The 15963-nt window shown below is 41.2% G+C and overlaps 1 protein-coding gene across 2 annotated transcripts in view; it reads right to left on the reverse strand.

Annotated features, from left to right (window-relative positions):
• ift172 (intraflagellar transport 172) overlaps positions 1–15963 on the reverse strand; it is a 158196-nt gene that overhangs the window by 43529 nt on the left and 98704 nt on the right. For both annotated transcript variants that reach the window (XM_078541428.1, XM_078541427.1), the window contains 5 exons: positions 4342–4484; positions 2926–3019; positions 2170–2234; positions 1694–1874; positions 973–1082 (listed from right to left, as the gene is read on the reverse strand). In XM_078541428.1, the coding sequence (XP_078397554.1) occupies positions 973–1082; positions 1694–1874; positions 2170–2234; positions 2926–3019; positions 4342–4484 (593 nt within the window). The remainder of the gene's footprint in view (positions 1–972; positions 1083–1693; positions 1875–2169; positions 2235–2925; positions 3020–4341; positions 4485–15963) is intronic.

A 15963-nucleotide genomic window follows, 5' to 3' on the forward strand; every position in this document is an offset into this window, starting at 1 on the left:
GAATGAGTGCAGAAAATCAATATATTTAAAATTTTGCAAAATACATTAGTTATGTCAATCCAATTTCTGCTCATCATAAAAATTGTCAGCAAGCCCAATGGCTGAACTACATATGTGAAAAAGTGCATATAATGAAGAACAATCACTGCATGGGTGTCACATTATTTTATGAAATATGTATGGTTCAAAGAAGCATGCAAAATCTACAAAGGTGCAATTTGGACCAGGGACTTCATTTTAGAATTTTTGTCCCAAATGCTATAGACTCTAACTTTATAATTAGTTACTTTTTCTAAATTTCATAACACCTTATTTAGGCTGGATATCCTGTAGGCAATTCAGGAAACCACCTGCTGAATAATTCCCAGGTTGAACCAAACTAGTCGCCTGTACATTTAAGAGGCAGAGGATCACTGGCATGGGGCTTCTTCGCCTGTTTGCAATGTTCTGCAACATGGCATGCATAGGATTCACGTTGAACACGGCTACTGAACTGTGAAAGATTTCTGCAGTTAGTGGGCATCTAAATGAGATTTTATGAATGTTTTATATTTTCAATTGTTTTACCATTTAAGCATTAAGAAATGCCTTTTAAGGTAGAAATGGAAAAATCAAGTGGTGAGTCAAATGAGGGGAGGCAGAAAAAAATATCAGTGGATGGGGTCTCCTATGACTATTCTCACTTGCATCTTGGTTCAGATTAGCATTAGCAAAGGCCTTCAAACAAGTCATGAGCAATTCTCTCAGCAGGAAAAGGTGGTAAAACTGGAAGGAAAAAGTTACAGCGTTAATTTTCCCTCTCAGGGTGTTTATAACCAACACTTCTATAGCAAAAAATCATAATCATAGTTTATAGATTCTTCCTCCTAAGATTTGAAGATATCCTGTTTTTTTTTTACAGCCACCCAACTGGTAATAACCTTTATAATTACAAATAGAAGCATTTTCACTTCATACAGGTAATTTGCTCACTTTGTTCCTTTCTTAATTGCTTCCTGTTCATATTCTTCCTGGAGTTGTTCCAGCTTGTTAGGGATATATTCTTTACAAATTCTAATTGCATCACTCCACATTGCGACTTCCTGTAACAAACAAATTAAGTAAAAATGGTTTTAACACATTGAAAACACAATCTTTGGTTTTTATTTATTTTTGGTGTCAGCTGTGGTTCAACTGGTCTTGTCTGAGTCAGAAGGTTGTGGGTTCAAGCCCTACTGAGCACAAAAATCTAGGGTGACACCTCAGTGCAGTACTGAGCGAGTGCTGCACTGTTGGAGGTACCATCTTTCAGATGAGATGTTAAACTGAGACCCTGTCTGCCTTTCAGGTGGACATAAGAGATCCCATGCACTATTTTCAAGAAGAGCAGAGTGAACATTTATTTTTCAATGATGATCCATAAAAACAAAATAAGACATGTCCTGCTGTTTGTCGGATAAACGTGGGTAACTCTTTGTACCAATTCTTTGATTTCACACGCTAGAAAGATGTACTGCTTATATTTTTCAGGTTCAAGTTACTGTCTTAAATTCCTAAATTCATAAGTTAAACAAAGAATGTTTACATATGAAACAATCATACTTTACCAATGGGACTTACAAGATTACCTCCGTCACGAGCTACTGGCACTCCCAGCTAAATTTCAGTATGGTTTTCATTGATGAATCAGTGATGACAAAAAAATAATTCTGACCTTGTAATATTTGACAGCCAATTCTGGTCTTTGAGCCCTCAGAAGGAAAGCCTCAGCCTTTTGATATTCTTTCTGGTCAAAGGCAAAGCGTGCCTGGCCAACCAAGACGTCAGCTACGCTGTCTGTGTCATGAGCCTCCGCCACCCTTTGGGCTGCATCCCAATCCTGGTTATGTACATACCTTTCAAAAGTAAACTGGACGTTAAATTACACAAAAGTATCAGTTTACATAATCAGGTATCCAACAAAAGAAAGTCTCAGGTAAAAGCAAAATACTGCAGGTGCTGGAAATCTGAAATAAAAACAGAAAATGCTGGAAATGCTCAGAAGGTCTGACAGCATCTGTGGAGAGAGAAACAGAGTTAACGTTTCGAGTTTGGATGACCCTTCTTCACAGATGCTGTCAGACCTGCTCAGTTTTTCCAGCATTTTCTGTTTTTATATTATATACTATTTATTATAAAAGAAAGACTCACATGAGGACAGCCTCCTTTGACTTTCCTGCTTTAACAAATTCAACTTCTGCCTCTAGAAATTTACCCTACAAACATGAAATATGATAAATTTAGCACTCAAAAATTAGCAGAACTTAACATTCCTGCAAAATGTTCCTGCATTTGTCATTATTCAATTTCTTCAAATGAAATGTTTCCATTCATTTATACAAGATTTGCAAGTATTTTTGAAATGGTTGATTGATTAGTGATGCTCTGTAGGTAGTCCAAGAAAATGTCAGACCCACTCGTTTCCTTCCTATTAAATTTGTTTCATATGCTTTCAATTTATTCCTATAATGATATTTTCTGATGCAATATAATCAAAAGTTTAAGGAAAACACCAATAAACTGCAATAATTCTGGGTACTTAAGTATGGATTTAATCCAGAAATAAAAATAATGGGATGTTATTTTCCTCTCACCAACAGCTAATAAGTTAGAAATGTATTAACCATAATCATAGGCAATCCATGCCCAATTGCAAGCATGCAAAATCAAACTTCAAAAAAATGAAAAAGTCAGTAAGTAACATAATATTAAATAATTTTGGACTTTTTAATCTCTTAGGTGTATTTTAGTTGACAGAACTGACAATACTTTTTACTTCAGCCATCTGATTTATAGCATTAGATCAAGCTCTTTATGCCATGTTACAAACACAATCAAAAATGGGATCCAGATGTGCTAGCAGACCTGAAATTAATTGAATACCCAGAAAGAAAAGTAACCATTTACCTCATCTTCCAGATACATTGCATGCTTCAGATGTATATCTGGGATTTTATTTTTCATTGACAATCGTGACAGTTCAAAAGCGAAGTCGAAAGAGCTGAAACAGAATTTTGCCATAGTGTAAGTGATTATTGCGTGTGTACCTACATGGTTTCTTGATTTTCCATAGAAACTATGAATTGCAATAAATGAGCTGAATTTTGGAATCAGGAAATTTACAGCACAGAAGGTAAATATGCCCATCATGTCTGTGCTCACTCTCTAAAACAGCTATCAACTTAATCCCATTTCCCAAACTTTTTTGTGTGTTTTTTTTTCAAATATTTACCCACTTGCCTTGTAAAAGCAATTATGGATTCTGCTTTCACCACTTTTTCTGGTAAGGCATTTCCATGCCCTAATAACATATTACATAAAAAAAATATTTTAACCTCTCCCTTTGACGATCTTAAATTTATGGCCTCTGTCCACAATTCACCTCATCAAAACCTCATAATGCTGAACAGCTTTAATGGATCTCCTCTTCAGCTTCTTTGCCTTAATGAAAATAATCCTATTTTGATAGTTTCTCTTCATAACTGAAGCCTCTTATCCTTAGCATTGGAGTGAATCTCTTCTACACCCTTTCCATCACTCTAACATTTCACTGAAAGTGAAGCACCCAAAACTGGACACAATATTATAGCTGAGGTCCAATCAATAATTTGTATAAGTTTTACATTGCCGCCTTGCATTTGTACTCAGTGCCTCCATTTATGAAACATAGAATTCCACATTCCTTTTTTCTTATAAAAAGGCATCTTTATCAACTCGCCTTTCCATTCTTAAGTTTACAAATTTGAGCTCTAACTCACTCTGCTCCACTATTCAGTTTTAAAGTTTTACCATTTTGTGTATATTTCTTCTCTGATTCCTCCTCTCAAAATGCAATACCTCAGGTCCTACAAATTAAATTTCATCTGACACCTATCCTGTTCTCTCAGCATAGCACTACATTCCACTTCTCCCAAACAAACACCAGCTCAAAGACATACATTCTAATGTCTGCTGAGTATAAGTCAGAGGGGATCACACAGGATGATGCACAGAGCTGTGAGTGATCAGATAGAGTTACAGGGTCAACAGTTCTTGAGCAGAAGTTCAGGAGATATCTTCCCCTAGGGAGGGGTCTTGGGATCTAAATCTCTCTGCTGCTGCTTTTAAACGTAGGATAGGTTGCCCAAGTGAGCTGTGTGTGATAATGTGTTTACCAATTATCTCCAATGCTTCAGGGTTTTGCTCTGATTAAGTTGGGTGTATCCATCCCAATTAAGTATGTTAGCTATTGTCAGCCAGGGCATGACATAGGAAGGAAAGATGGAAATTATAATTTAAAGTGAAATTATTTTAAATTGTCATTTCTGTTGAAGTGTATCTCACCAGTTATCAGCTGCATAGTCAATTGCTGTTTCTAGAAGACCAAACTTATTTAGTAACTTAACCGCAGACTCTCCTCCCAGGCTCTTAGCCCATAAGTAGGCCACTTGTTTATGGGCATTTGCACCCCCATGGGCTTTAGAAACCTGTAAGAAAAAAATGAGTTTTCTAAAATTCAAGCCTTTCAAATTGTAGCTACATAAAGTTTAACAAAAATAAGAAATTTGACAATTTAAGCAGCATTTGCTTTGGTATACTATTGCAATAAACAAATGCGCTATCAATTTTTTTGTGTAAACAATAACATTTGACCTACTTCTGTATGTCCACTGCTACTTCCACATGAGTCTTTCTTTAAACTGTTTTTGTTAAATGTCCGGAAGAACATATAATGCATCTATTTCACAAGTAGCTCCTTGATCTCATCACCTGTTCAATCAGCTTTTAACCAAAACATTTGATTATGCCATACCTACTAAAATAAAATGCCTGCTTTGGGCATCCTTAAATTTTGAATGAAAAAGTTTGACCAATTAGAAATATGAATTGTTACTTTCTCAAATGGGAAAGTCGTTTAGGTATGCTAGGTGGAAATTTTCACTTTAGTACATATCAGAAAATTGTGCACCCCAGCTAATGATCTGTTAATTTCAATGAATGGAAAAGCATGGGCTAGTGTGCGCTCAATTCTGATGTACACTTCTATTTGGTGCCAAAGCAAAACATCTTCTCTATTTCTCTTTAATACCATGTCTGGTTACCTTCTTCCACTTTGAATTTTTGTAGGTGGCCTTCTTAAGGGGATAAAGTGGAGACAAAATGAAAGGAGGATGATCCAGCTGAATAAGGATTACTGCTGAATACATTTTACATTGTTTTTTAAATTATTTAATGCATAAATATATATTATATGCAAGAAAAACACAGTAGTTTATATAATTATATTTACTGGTCAGAACAATCCAGATAGCAGGAGGCCAACAGAGGGCAGAACTAGACTGGGGCAGCAACGAGCCAGTGAGGAAGATTGGAGATTGGAACAGCAGGGCAAAAAGGCCCCATTGATTTTACAACAACTAGCCAGGGCTGAACTTTAATGTGCATGAGCACATGGATTTGGGAGCAGAAACTGACAGCTTGTCAGGCTGTTAAATGGCGTGTTAGGCAGGGTGCAACCAATCCCATCAGGGGAGGCAGGCTGTCAATTTCAATATGTTAATCATTTGATTACAGCAATATCAACATGACTTGTGCAATTGAACTGTGGGTCCTAAGGTTTTCTGAACTTCCCAGGAATCACCAGTGAAAGCTAGACAAGAACATAGAGGCAACTGAGAGGGTTGAGACAGGGAAATAGCCCAATAAGTACTGAAATATCAGCTGCTTTCTTGCCTGTTCGTGTGAAAGGCTTTGTTCATAGTACTTGTGCTAAGAAGTTAATCTGACAACTTTGAAAGTATCTTTGACAACTTAGATTGGGTCTATCAGATCAGCATGGATGCTGCTTATGTTGTGTTATTTTGGACCTTAGATTAGGAACATGATGATCAGCAAGAGCAGGAGCAGCATCAGCAGAACATAAGAAATTGGAGCAGGAGTAGGCCATACAGTTCCTCAAGCTTACTTGGCCATTCAATAAGATCAAGGTGAATCTTTGACCACAGCTCAACTCTCCCACTCAATCCTCATCTCTCAATTCATTTAGAGGCTGGGACATCTAAATCTTCAATATACTCTACAACTGAGCATCCACAGCCCTCTGGGACAAACAATTCCAAAGATTCACAACCCTCCGAGTTAAGAAATTCTTTCTTGTCTCAGTCCAAAACAGCCATCTTCCCTTATCCTGAGACTATGCCGCCAGTTCTAGACTCTCCAGCCAGGGGAAATAGCCTCTCAGTCGCTATCCTGTCAAGCCCTTTCTGAATCTTTTGCATTTTAATTAAGTCACCTCTCATTCTTCTAAACTCAAGGGGGGAGGTGGCAGCGTAGTGGAATTGCCACTGGACTGGTAAACCAGGGACCCAGGGTAATGCTCTGGGGACTTGGGTTCGAATCCCACCATGGCAGATGGTGGAATTCAATAAATATCTGGAATTCAAAGTCTAATGATGACCATGAAACCGCTGTCGATTGTTGTAAAAACCCATCTGGTTCATAAATGCCCTCTGGGGAAGGAAATCTGCTGTACTCACCTGGTTTGGCCTACATGTGGCTCCAGACCCCACAAGGGGCCTAGCCAGCGATGCCCACATCCCACGAACGAACGAGTAAGAGTTTTCTCTACGCATAGGACAAACCTCTCATCCCATAATTTAGGAATCAACAGCGCAGAAGGAGGCCGATTGCCAACCTATTGCCAATCCCCCACCTTCGTCCCATAATTCTGCGCATTCTTCCTTATCAGATAACAGTCTAATTTCCTTTTGAATGTTTCAATTGAACCTGCCTCCACCACACTCCCAGGCAGTGCATTCCAAACTCTTAACTACTCGCTGCGTTAGAAAGTTTCTCCTCATATCGCTTTTGCTTCTTTTACTAATTACTTTAAATCTGTGCCCTCGAGTTCCCAATCCTTTCACGAGTGGGAACAGTTTCTCCCTATCTACTCAGTCCAGACCGCCCATGATTTTGCATACCTCTATCAAATCTCCTCTCAGCCTTCTTTTCTCCAAAGAAAACAGTCCTAACCTGTCCAATCTATCTTCATAACTGAAATTCCTCATCCCCAGAACCATTTCCAAAAACCTTTTCTGTACCCCTCTCTAATGCTTTCACATCCTTTCTAAAGTGCGGCGCCCAGAACTAGACGCAATATTATAGCTGAGGCCGAACAAGTGACTTATACAAATTCAACATAGCCTCCTTGCTCTTGTACTCTATGCCCTATTAATTAAACCCTGGTTATTGTATGTTTTATTAACTGTTCTCTCAACCTGTTCTGCCACCTTCAATGATTTATGCACATGTAAACCTATATCTCTCTGCTTTTGCACCCCCTTTAGAGTTGTATCGTTTATTTTATAAAGTCTCTCCACATTTGTAGTAATTATGGTTTTATTTAGTGTGTAATGTACTTTTAAGAATAATACTTGTTAAGGAAGATCACATGAGCTGTAGTAACCAATAGGAGAGTAGCGCGGCCTATCTCAGGAGTTAGTGTGTGTAGAATTGAGTTGGAGTTGAAAGCACACGTTTAGTTGCTGCTAAGTATATTGTAAATAAACTTAAGGCTTCCACCTAAGAAGTGTCTGCAGATCAACTCTATCAATAGTAGTAACTCAGCCACCCTTACAACAACTCGGCCACCCTGGCGACGAGAATAAAACAGGATTGAATAGAAGAAATCAAGTTAGAAAGAAATTGGCACTGTACCTCAGCCAGTAATTGTAAGTAGCAAACTCTGTTAGAAATGAAGTTATGATCTCTCAAAATTTGAGGAAATTAATCCTTTTGAACCAGCCAGATATGACTGGTCTCATTACATAGAATGCCTCACGTTCTTTTTTCAGCGAACAAGATTATGGGGAAGAGAAGAGGCAAGCAATCCTCTTAAGAATCTGTGAGAGTAAAACCTATGGTTTGATTTGAAGTTTGACAGCACCAGGTTCGAAAAATTTCGATGAATTGGTGGACCTCATGGAGAGTCATTTCCAACCAAAGCCCTCAGTCACGATGCAAAGGTTCAGGTTTAATTCGCGAAATAGAGCCCCAGGTGAGACAATTGCATGCTACACGGCAAATTTGAAGCAGATAAGGGAACATTGCGAGTTTGGTACACCTCTAAACGACATGCTTAGAGATCGTTTAGTGTGTGGTTTGAATGAAGACACTATTCAGAAAAGATTATTGTCCGAAGTGAGTTTGAATTTCAAGAAGGTGCTAGAGATAGCACTGGCTATGGAAAGCGCAGTAAGAGATTCAAAATCAATACAGGGTGTGCAAAATGGCACCGTCCTCCATGTCGGGCGGGAAACCCCAGCCGAAAAGGGCACGAAAATGCAAGACTCTGCCTGCCCCTGCTAGCTGAAGAATAAAAAAAAACTAAGCAGCGAAATCGAAGAATAGTTTCAACAGAGGTGGAAACAAGCAGTCTTTTACCGATTGGCAGTTTCAAAAAACAAAATGGTACTATTGTCACAGAAATGGACATATGACGAGGCAGTGCAAGGAAAGATTCAAGCAAGCTTGTAAACAAAAGAAGCCGCCCACTGAAATCTACAATGTAGAAGAGCCTGAAACAACAAATTCAGACATTTACTCGTTTAATCTGAAAGTTGGAAAGACAGAACCAATATTTTTCACAGTGAAAGTAAATGACAAACCTGTTAGAATGGAAGTGGACATGAGAGTTTCCACTACAGCAATTGGGGAACATACCTTCAGGTATCTGAATAATGGTGAACATCAATTAGGTTTAGAAGAAACAGTTGCCAATCTCAAAACACATATGGGTGAAGACATTCAAGTAAAAGGCATAAGCAGAGTAAATTTTCATAAGGAAGCCAGTCAGCACAGCTACCAGTGTTGGTATTGAGAGGCAGAGGACCAAGCTTTCTAGGGTGAAATTGGCTAAGGGAAATCAACCTTGATTGGTCACAGAGATTCCAAAAGGAAGCTGGAAGCATTCCTGTTTTGAAAAAGGAGAGTGTAAGGACTCAACAACCTGAAGAAATATAGGCTGTCTTAAGCCAAAACCTAGGAGAACAGCAAAAGAATCTCAAAGAAACTCTGCTTGATGAGAGAGGTCGAGGCAAGGTGAGCAACCTTCACAGGAAAAGAGCTTCACACGCTACAAGATTCCATCAGGTCAGAGTTTGTACCTCTGGAAAAGTACGAAGAGAAACAGAAAAAATTCAGCACTTCTCTGAACAAACTGAAGAATGAGTTGGCAGGGAAGACACAACAATGCTCAATTTTCCAGGAGGCAGCAAACAAATACAAAAAAGAGATGGAAGAGCTGAAGAATCAGCTAAATGAAGCCAAAGAGGCTTTGGAAGCTAAAGTCGCAGAATTTTCCAAGAAGCAGACTGATCATGAAATTTTGGGAGACTCAGCCACTGAGTTCAGACAAGTTGTGCTTGCATCCGAGAGAAGTCTGGCCATAGTGAAGTCAAAAAGAAGGCCAAGATTAAAGTCTACTCTAGAAAGAAGGTGGCACATAGAAAGAAGATACAGAAATAGTAATAGGGCTTTAATTCTGGCAGCATATGAATACACTTTCGTACATAGGCCTCGCAATCAAATTGCAAAATCTGATGCCTTTAGTCGTTTTCCTTTACAAGAAAATGTTGAGCATGTCCCAGTTCCACAGGAACTTGTTTTACTGTTAAATTTCTTAGATCCCTCACCAGTATGTGCTCACCAGATCAGAGACTGGACAAGTCGAGACCCAGTCCTATCTCAAGTACGAGAACAAGTGCTGCATGGTTGGTCACAGGAGCCCGTATCTGATTAAATGAAACCGTACTTCACATGAGACATGAAATAAAAGCCAGGGTGGCATCCTATTGTGGAGAGCACGAGTCACAGTTCCTCCAAAGGGAAGGGGGCCACTTTTAATTGAACTACACAGTGCCTATCCAGGAATTTCTCAAATGAAGACTATAGAATGCAGCTATCTATGGAGCTTGGGATGGATGGCAAAATAGAGTGTTTAGTGGAGCACTGTGTGCAATGTCAGCAACTGCAAAAGTTGCCAGCAACAGCTCCGCTACACCCTTGGGAATGGCCAGGTAGATCCTGGGCGCGGTTACAAATTGATTATGTTGCACCTTTCCTGGGAACAATGTTTCTGTTCATTGTCGATGCCCAAACAAAATGGTTGGACATATATGAGGTGAAGTCACTAATGTTGGCTGCTATAATTGAGAAACTATGTCAAGTTTTGCCATTCACGGACAACCAGAAATAGTCATTTTTGATAACGGCACGGCATTTACGAGTGCTGAGTTTCAATGGTTTGTCAGCCTCAACGGTATCACTCATGTGAAAACTGCACCGTACCACCCTTCCTCAAATGGACTGGCCGAAAGGGCAGTTCAAACGTTCAAGGCAGGCATGAAAAAGCTAATAAAGTGATTCCTTGGCAACCAAGCCAGCACGCTTTCTTTTTCATTACAGGACTAAGCCTCACATAACAAGTGTCACACCTGCAGAGTTATTGTTGAAACACCGTCTCAGGGCAAGACTGAGCTTAATAATGCCGAATTTAGAGGGGAAGATGGAAAGGAGTCAGGGAAGCCAGAAAACTAGATATGACTGGCATAGTCGAGAGAGGAAATTTACTGTGGGAGAGATGCTATACATGAAGAACTTCGGAGAAGGACCAAAGTGGTTACTGGGTGAAATAAGTGGTGACTGGACCTCGATCTTACCACATGGAGGTGGAAGGCCGGATCATCCAGAAACATGTGAACCATTTAAGGAAGAGAGAGCCAATTCACCAAGATTTGGTTCCACCAGTGATCATGACCAGGTCTGCGTTTCCTGTTGAGGATCCTCAACCCAGGACAGACATGTCTGATGTTCCTGTAAGAGTTGGGGATACAGAACTGCAAGTGCCCACCGAAGCACCTGATGTTCAGCAACTCCGGAAAATGAGGTTCCTGACAAAGCATCTGAAGTTGTGAAGCTGCGATGTTCCACACATATCAGGAAACCCCCTCAAAGGCTGAACTTGCAAATTCCTTACCCAGTGTAAATATTATGCTGTCTTGAAAAATTTGTACTTGTAAATACAATATATGTAGCCGAGTTAAAGGGGGAGGGATGTAGTAATTATAGTTTTATTTAGTGTGTAATGTACCTCTAAGAATAATGCTAGTTAAGGAAGGTCACATGATCTGTAGTAACTAATTGGAGATTAGCGCGAGCTACCTCGGTAGTTAGTGTGTGTACAGGTTGAGTTGGAGTTGAAAGCACATGTGTAGTTGCTGCTGAGTACATTGTAAATAAACTTAATGTTTCCACCCAGGAAGTGTCTGCAGATCAACTCTATCAATAGTAACAACTTTGCCACCCTCATAACAATGTTCTTCCTACCAAAATGAATCAGTTCACATTTCTCTGCACTGAATTTCATCTGCCACCTGTCCGCCCATTCCACCAACTTGTCTATGTCCCCTTTGAAGTTCTACACTATCCTCCTCACAGTTCACAATGCTTCCATGTTTTGTATTATCTGCAAACTTTGAAATTGTGTCCTGTACACCAAGGTGAACCTTCATTGTACCCTCCCTAAGACAAGTATATCCTTCCTTGGGTATGGGACCAAAACTGCACACAGTACTCCAAATGTAGTTTCACCAAAGCTCTTTACAAATGTGGCAAGATTTCCTTACTCTTGTAATAAAGGCCAACATAATATTTGCTTTCCTAATTGCTTGCGGCACCTACATGTTAACTTTCTGTGTTTCATGTAGAGGGGCATCCAAATGTTCCCTTTGAACACCAACATTAAATAGTTTCTCACCATTTTAAAGAATATTCAGTTTTTTTTGCTCTTCCTACCAAAGTGAATAACCTCACATTTGCCCACATTATATGCCATTTACCACTTTCTGGCTCACTCATAGCAGGAACAGCAACTGCCTCCTGCTCACAGACCTGCAATTCCACAGGAGAGGGAGGATCTGCAAAGTCGTGTAGCTGAAAGGAGGCTAAACCCGGCACACAGGATCTACAGGCATAGGATAAGCTTCCTTAATGTGTTAGACCATCAATGTCTCAAGAGGATCAGGGTGTGGAGTCAGATGGTGGAAGACAGTTACAACCTGCCAAAACAAGACCTGCTGCCAAGTGGATCTGGAAGCCATGCTTTACCAGTGACTGTCAAAGTTATCACTGCCCTCAACTTTGTTGTCTCTGGTTCCTTCCAGGGTTCTGCCAGAGGCGTTTGCAGGATCTTGCAGTCATGACCCACAAATGCATAAGAAACCTGGCTGATAGCTTGCTTACCAGGACCACTAATTGTGGCGTATAAGTCAATTGGCATACAAGATGACCCCATTTTTCTGCACCTACTCGACATATAAGTCAACCATCGTTTTCAGCTATGAAATGCTATATTCACATTAGTAACTAACCTCAATTTTTCATCCCAGAAATGCACAATTTACTTACACTACATTACTTACTTACTGTAAGTCAGCACATGGGATCAAGCAGATACGGGTTGTGTTGCTAAGAAGATGCGTGGAAGTTGAAGACACGCTCACACAGAGCACAGCTCACATCATATGGCAAGTGACAACCAGGGATGGGTCCTCCAACAAAATGAACAAAGTACAAAGCTGCTTTCAAACTGAAAGCCTTAACGTTTGCAAACTCGCCAAATAGCTCTGCTGCGACGAGGGTATTTAATGTTAGTAAAAAACTGGAGCAAGAATGGAAGGAGGAGTCCACCCTGAAGATGATGCTCAAGACCAAACATGCCATGAGAACAAGAACCTGCCACGGGCCTGACCTTGAAAAGCACGTATTGAAATGGGTCCTCGAAAATCATTGGAATAGTTACATCGTCACCAGAAATTCAATGCATATATGTGCTGTTAAGTGGACCAAATCAAACTCCGAGTCCGGATCCCATACTCCCGAATATGGCAGCTAGTGCCGTGGAAAGTGGGCGTGTCCAGTCTGCCCTGACTCTACTCCGCTCCTGCAGATCAATGGAGTAACGAATAGCCAAGGCTAGGGAATCTCAATTTTATTTAAGATGGCATTTGTATGTCATTGGAAGATTCTGGAAGAAATGCACAGCAGCCTAGGGTCGTGAGAACCTTCTGCATTGCCACTGCTCAGAAGATTTGGGCCCATATTTATATGGTTCAAAAATCAAACAGAAATATACTAATATTACGTCATGTAACGCATCCATGTGCAATTACAAATCTTTACTTTCTCTTCCAGCTCTTCTATGTGGTGTAACCCCTGTGGCTTCAGTAGAGGTAGAGGCAGAGGCAGAGGCAGGCTGCTTAGATCCCTGCCCTGGCAGCTGAATTGTTCTGGGCTGACATCCTCTGTATTTTGGAGCCAGTGTGGGCCTCACTAAAGGCTACTCCACCTGCACCTTTGCAGGTGCAGACTCAACCATCGAGACACAAGACACCATGTGGGGTACTGGCTGTGAAGGGGTTAATGGGTGAGAAGTGGGAAGCACTTTGAGCCAAGTCCTCATTTCCATGTCACTTCTCACCATCATCCCTCTCATGGTCTACCCTCACTTCCCTGCTAGAATGAGCTGGAGAACACCGCTGCAGATCACTGGGGTTAGGAACGGCCAAGGCTAGGGTATCATCGATCCTACTTAAGATGGCATTTGTAAGTCATTGGTAAAGGCCTACATGCGCTTATTTGATTGCAGCATTTGATGCTCCATGCAGGTGGCTACTCTTAAAATGCATGAAGACATCATTGCAAAGGCTTGAGGCATCATGTTACTCATGCTCCAGACAGACTTCTCCAATCTCTCTGCAAGTGTGCGCATTGTGGCTGCTCCAGAATTCTCCCCTTCATAGATGCTGCACCTTGTACATTGATGTCCAGCTGAACAGAGCTTGAAGCATCCCACATCCTCTCCACTAACTGTCCCTGACCCACCATCTGCACTTGCTCACTTGTAATTCATGAGTTACCAGGTTAAAACTCATGTGCTGTACCGGTACCATCAAAGTTTGACTCTCTGGGCTGGTGCCTGCTCTCAATAACATGTAAGCTCCCGGAACACCTCCTGCTAAACAGACCGAGGCCCACCTGAAAGCAACGATGGCGACTTCCAACAGGCAGATTTTCACACAGACCACAACAGCTCAGAGCAGGTCCTGAAACTGACCTTCCACATTGATGCTGGTTTCCAGAAAGGCCTGAAGACAGGAACCTCCTTTGTTTACTTATCCTGTGCCCTATGACACAGTGTGACACATGGGCATGCTGCTGAAACTCTGCAAAATCATCTGCTGTGTGAAAATCCTACAACTGATTAACTCCATGATCAGCAACTGACAGTTCCGTATGCACCTTGGCCCTGGCTTCCTAAGCTAAAGAACGCCAGAATATTGAGAAAGCATTCATTGAAGATCTCTGGAAGCCTACTTCAGAAAATGGAGACTTCGACCAAATGCTGTCAATAGTGCCATTTCAGCCTTCTATCTAAGGAACTCAAAGGCCAGGGAAGAATTTAATGTCCAGTCGGCCGAGTAATGGCCGATCACTCAGCCACGATCCAACACCAAAATACCTGAAGTTCACTCTTGACCACACCTTGACCTATCAGCAACACCTCCAGAACATCACAGCCAGGGTCAAGACAAAAGTGAATCTCATACAGAAACTGGCAGATACCACCTGGGGCAGCAGAACCAATACACTGTGCACTGCTTTGCTCGCCCTGGGCTACCCAATAGCAGAGTACTGCTGCTCAACCTGGCTCAGGAGCCGCCTCACAAACGTGGTAGATAACCACCTTTGGGAAGTCGAGGATTATTTCAGGAACATTGAGACCAACATAGCTCAAGTGACTCCCTGCGCTATCACATTGAACTTTCTGATATCCACAGGTAAAACATCCTCCTCAAAGAACACGATCGGCTGACAGTTAATGAAGCAGTCCCACCGACACAGGACCTCAAAATAAGCCCATGCACCAGTCTGAAATCCTATAGTCCCTGCTGGAACACACTCCACACTCTATAATCTGATAACAACTCCACCTCCTGGGTGATTACAAACATCACCAATCGCAAACTGGTAACTGACATGGGCAGCGAAGTCCAGGTTTCAACCTTCCATTGAAAATCTGGGCAACCCTCAACCGTTTGAGAACAGGCCAGGGAAGATGTGGCCACTTACTCCACAAGTGGAACATAACCAACAGCTCAAATTGTGATTGTGGTCATCCAAGTCAGGCCATTTCCCACATAGTGAACTCATGCCCTGAGAGGTCCATTCTTGGTGGCATCACAACCATTCACACTGCACCAGCTGAAACTGTTGAATGGATTAAGTGATATGGAACTATAACTGCTTTCCCAACCATACGAAAAATGTAATTCTATTACCAGCTGGTTGGGAGGCCCCCATCTCAGACAGTCAAGCATGCAAAACCACCACTGATGTTTACTGCTTCCTCCTTTGTAGCTGTTAGTTGAGAGATGGTTGGATGACCACCTCTAGTTCGCTGCCTCTCCCTCGTGCCCTGTGCCCTTATATCCTACAAGCCAGAAAAGAGTGAAAACAATGGCATATATTGAACAGATGGATGGAGAGCATTCATTCAGAGTGATTATGAGGGAAAGACATTGTATAAAGATGAGAGCAAATGTCACAAGTGGACAGACAGATGTAGGGAAATGTGTAGACAGAGAGGGATGGGTGTACTTGCAAGGTAAATTTGTGAGGAGACTGATGTACTGGGATAGGCTTGAGTAGGCAGAGTATGGGGTGATACGCACACCAGGATCTCTGTAAATGTGCCACAGGACTGACCTTTCCTGCCCTGCTTAGGTCATTAAACTGCTTTTAGCATTGAATCCATGAACATGGCACTACACTCCTGTTGCTAACTTCATGGGCAACCTCCAGTCAGGCCTTCTTTATTTCACCAGTATACTTCTTCCTCCTGTAATT

Source organism: Cetorhinus maximus, chromosome 5 (assembly GCF_964194155.1).
Source record: "Cetorhinus maximus chromosome 5, sCetMax3.hap1.1, whole genome shotgun sequence".
Classification (NCBI taxonomy): domain Eukaryota; kingdom Metazoa; phylum Chordata; class Chondrichthyes; order Lamniformes; family Cetorhinidae; genus Cetorhinus; species Cetorhinus maximus.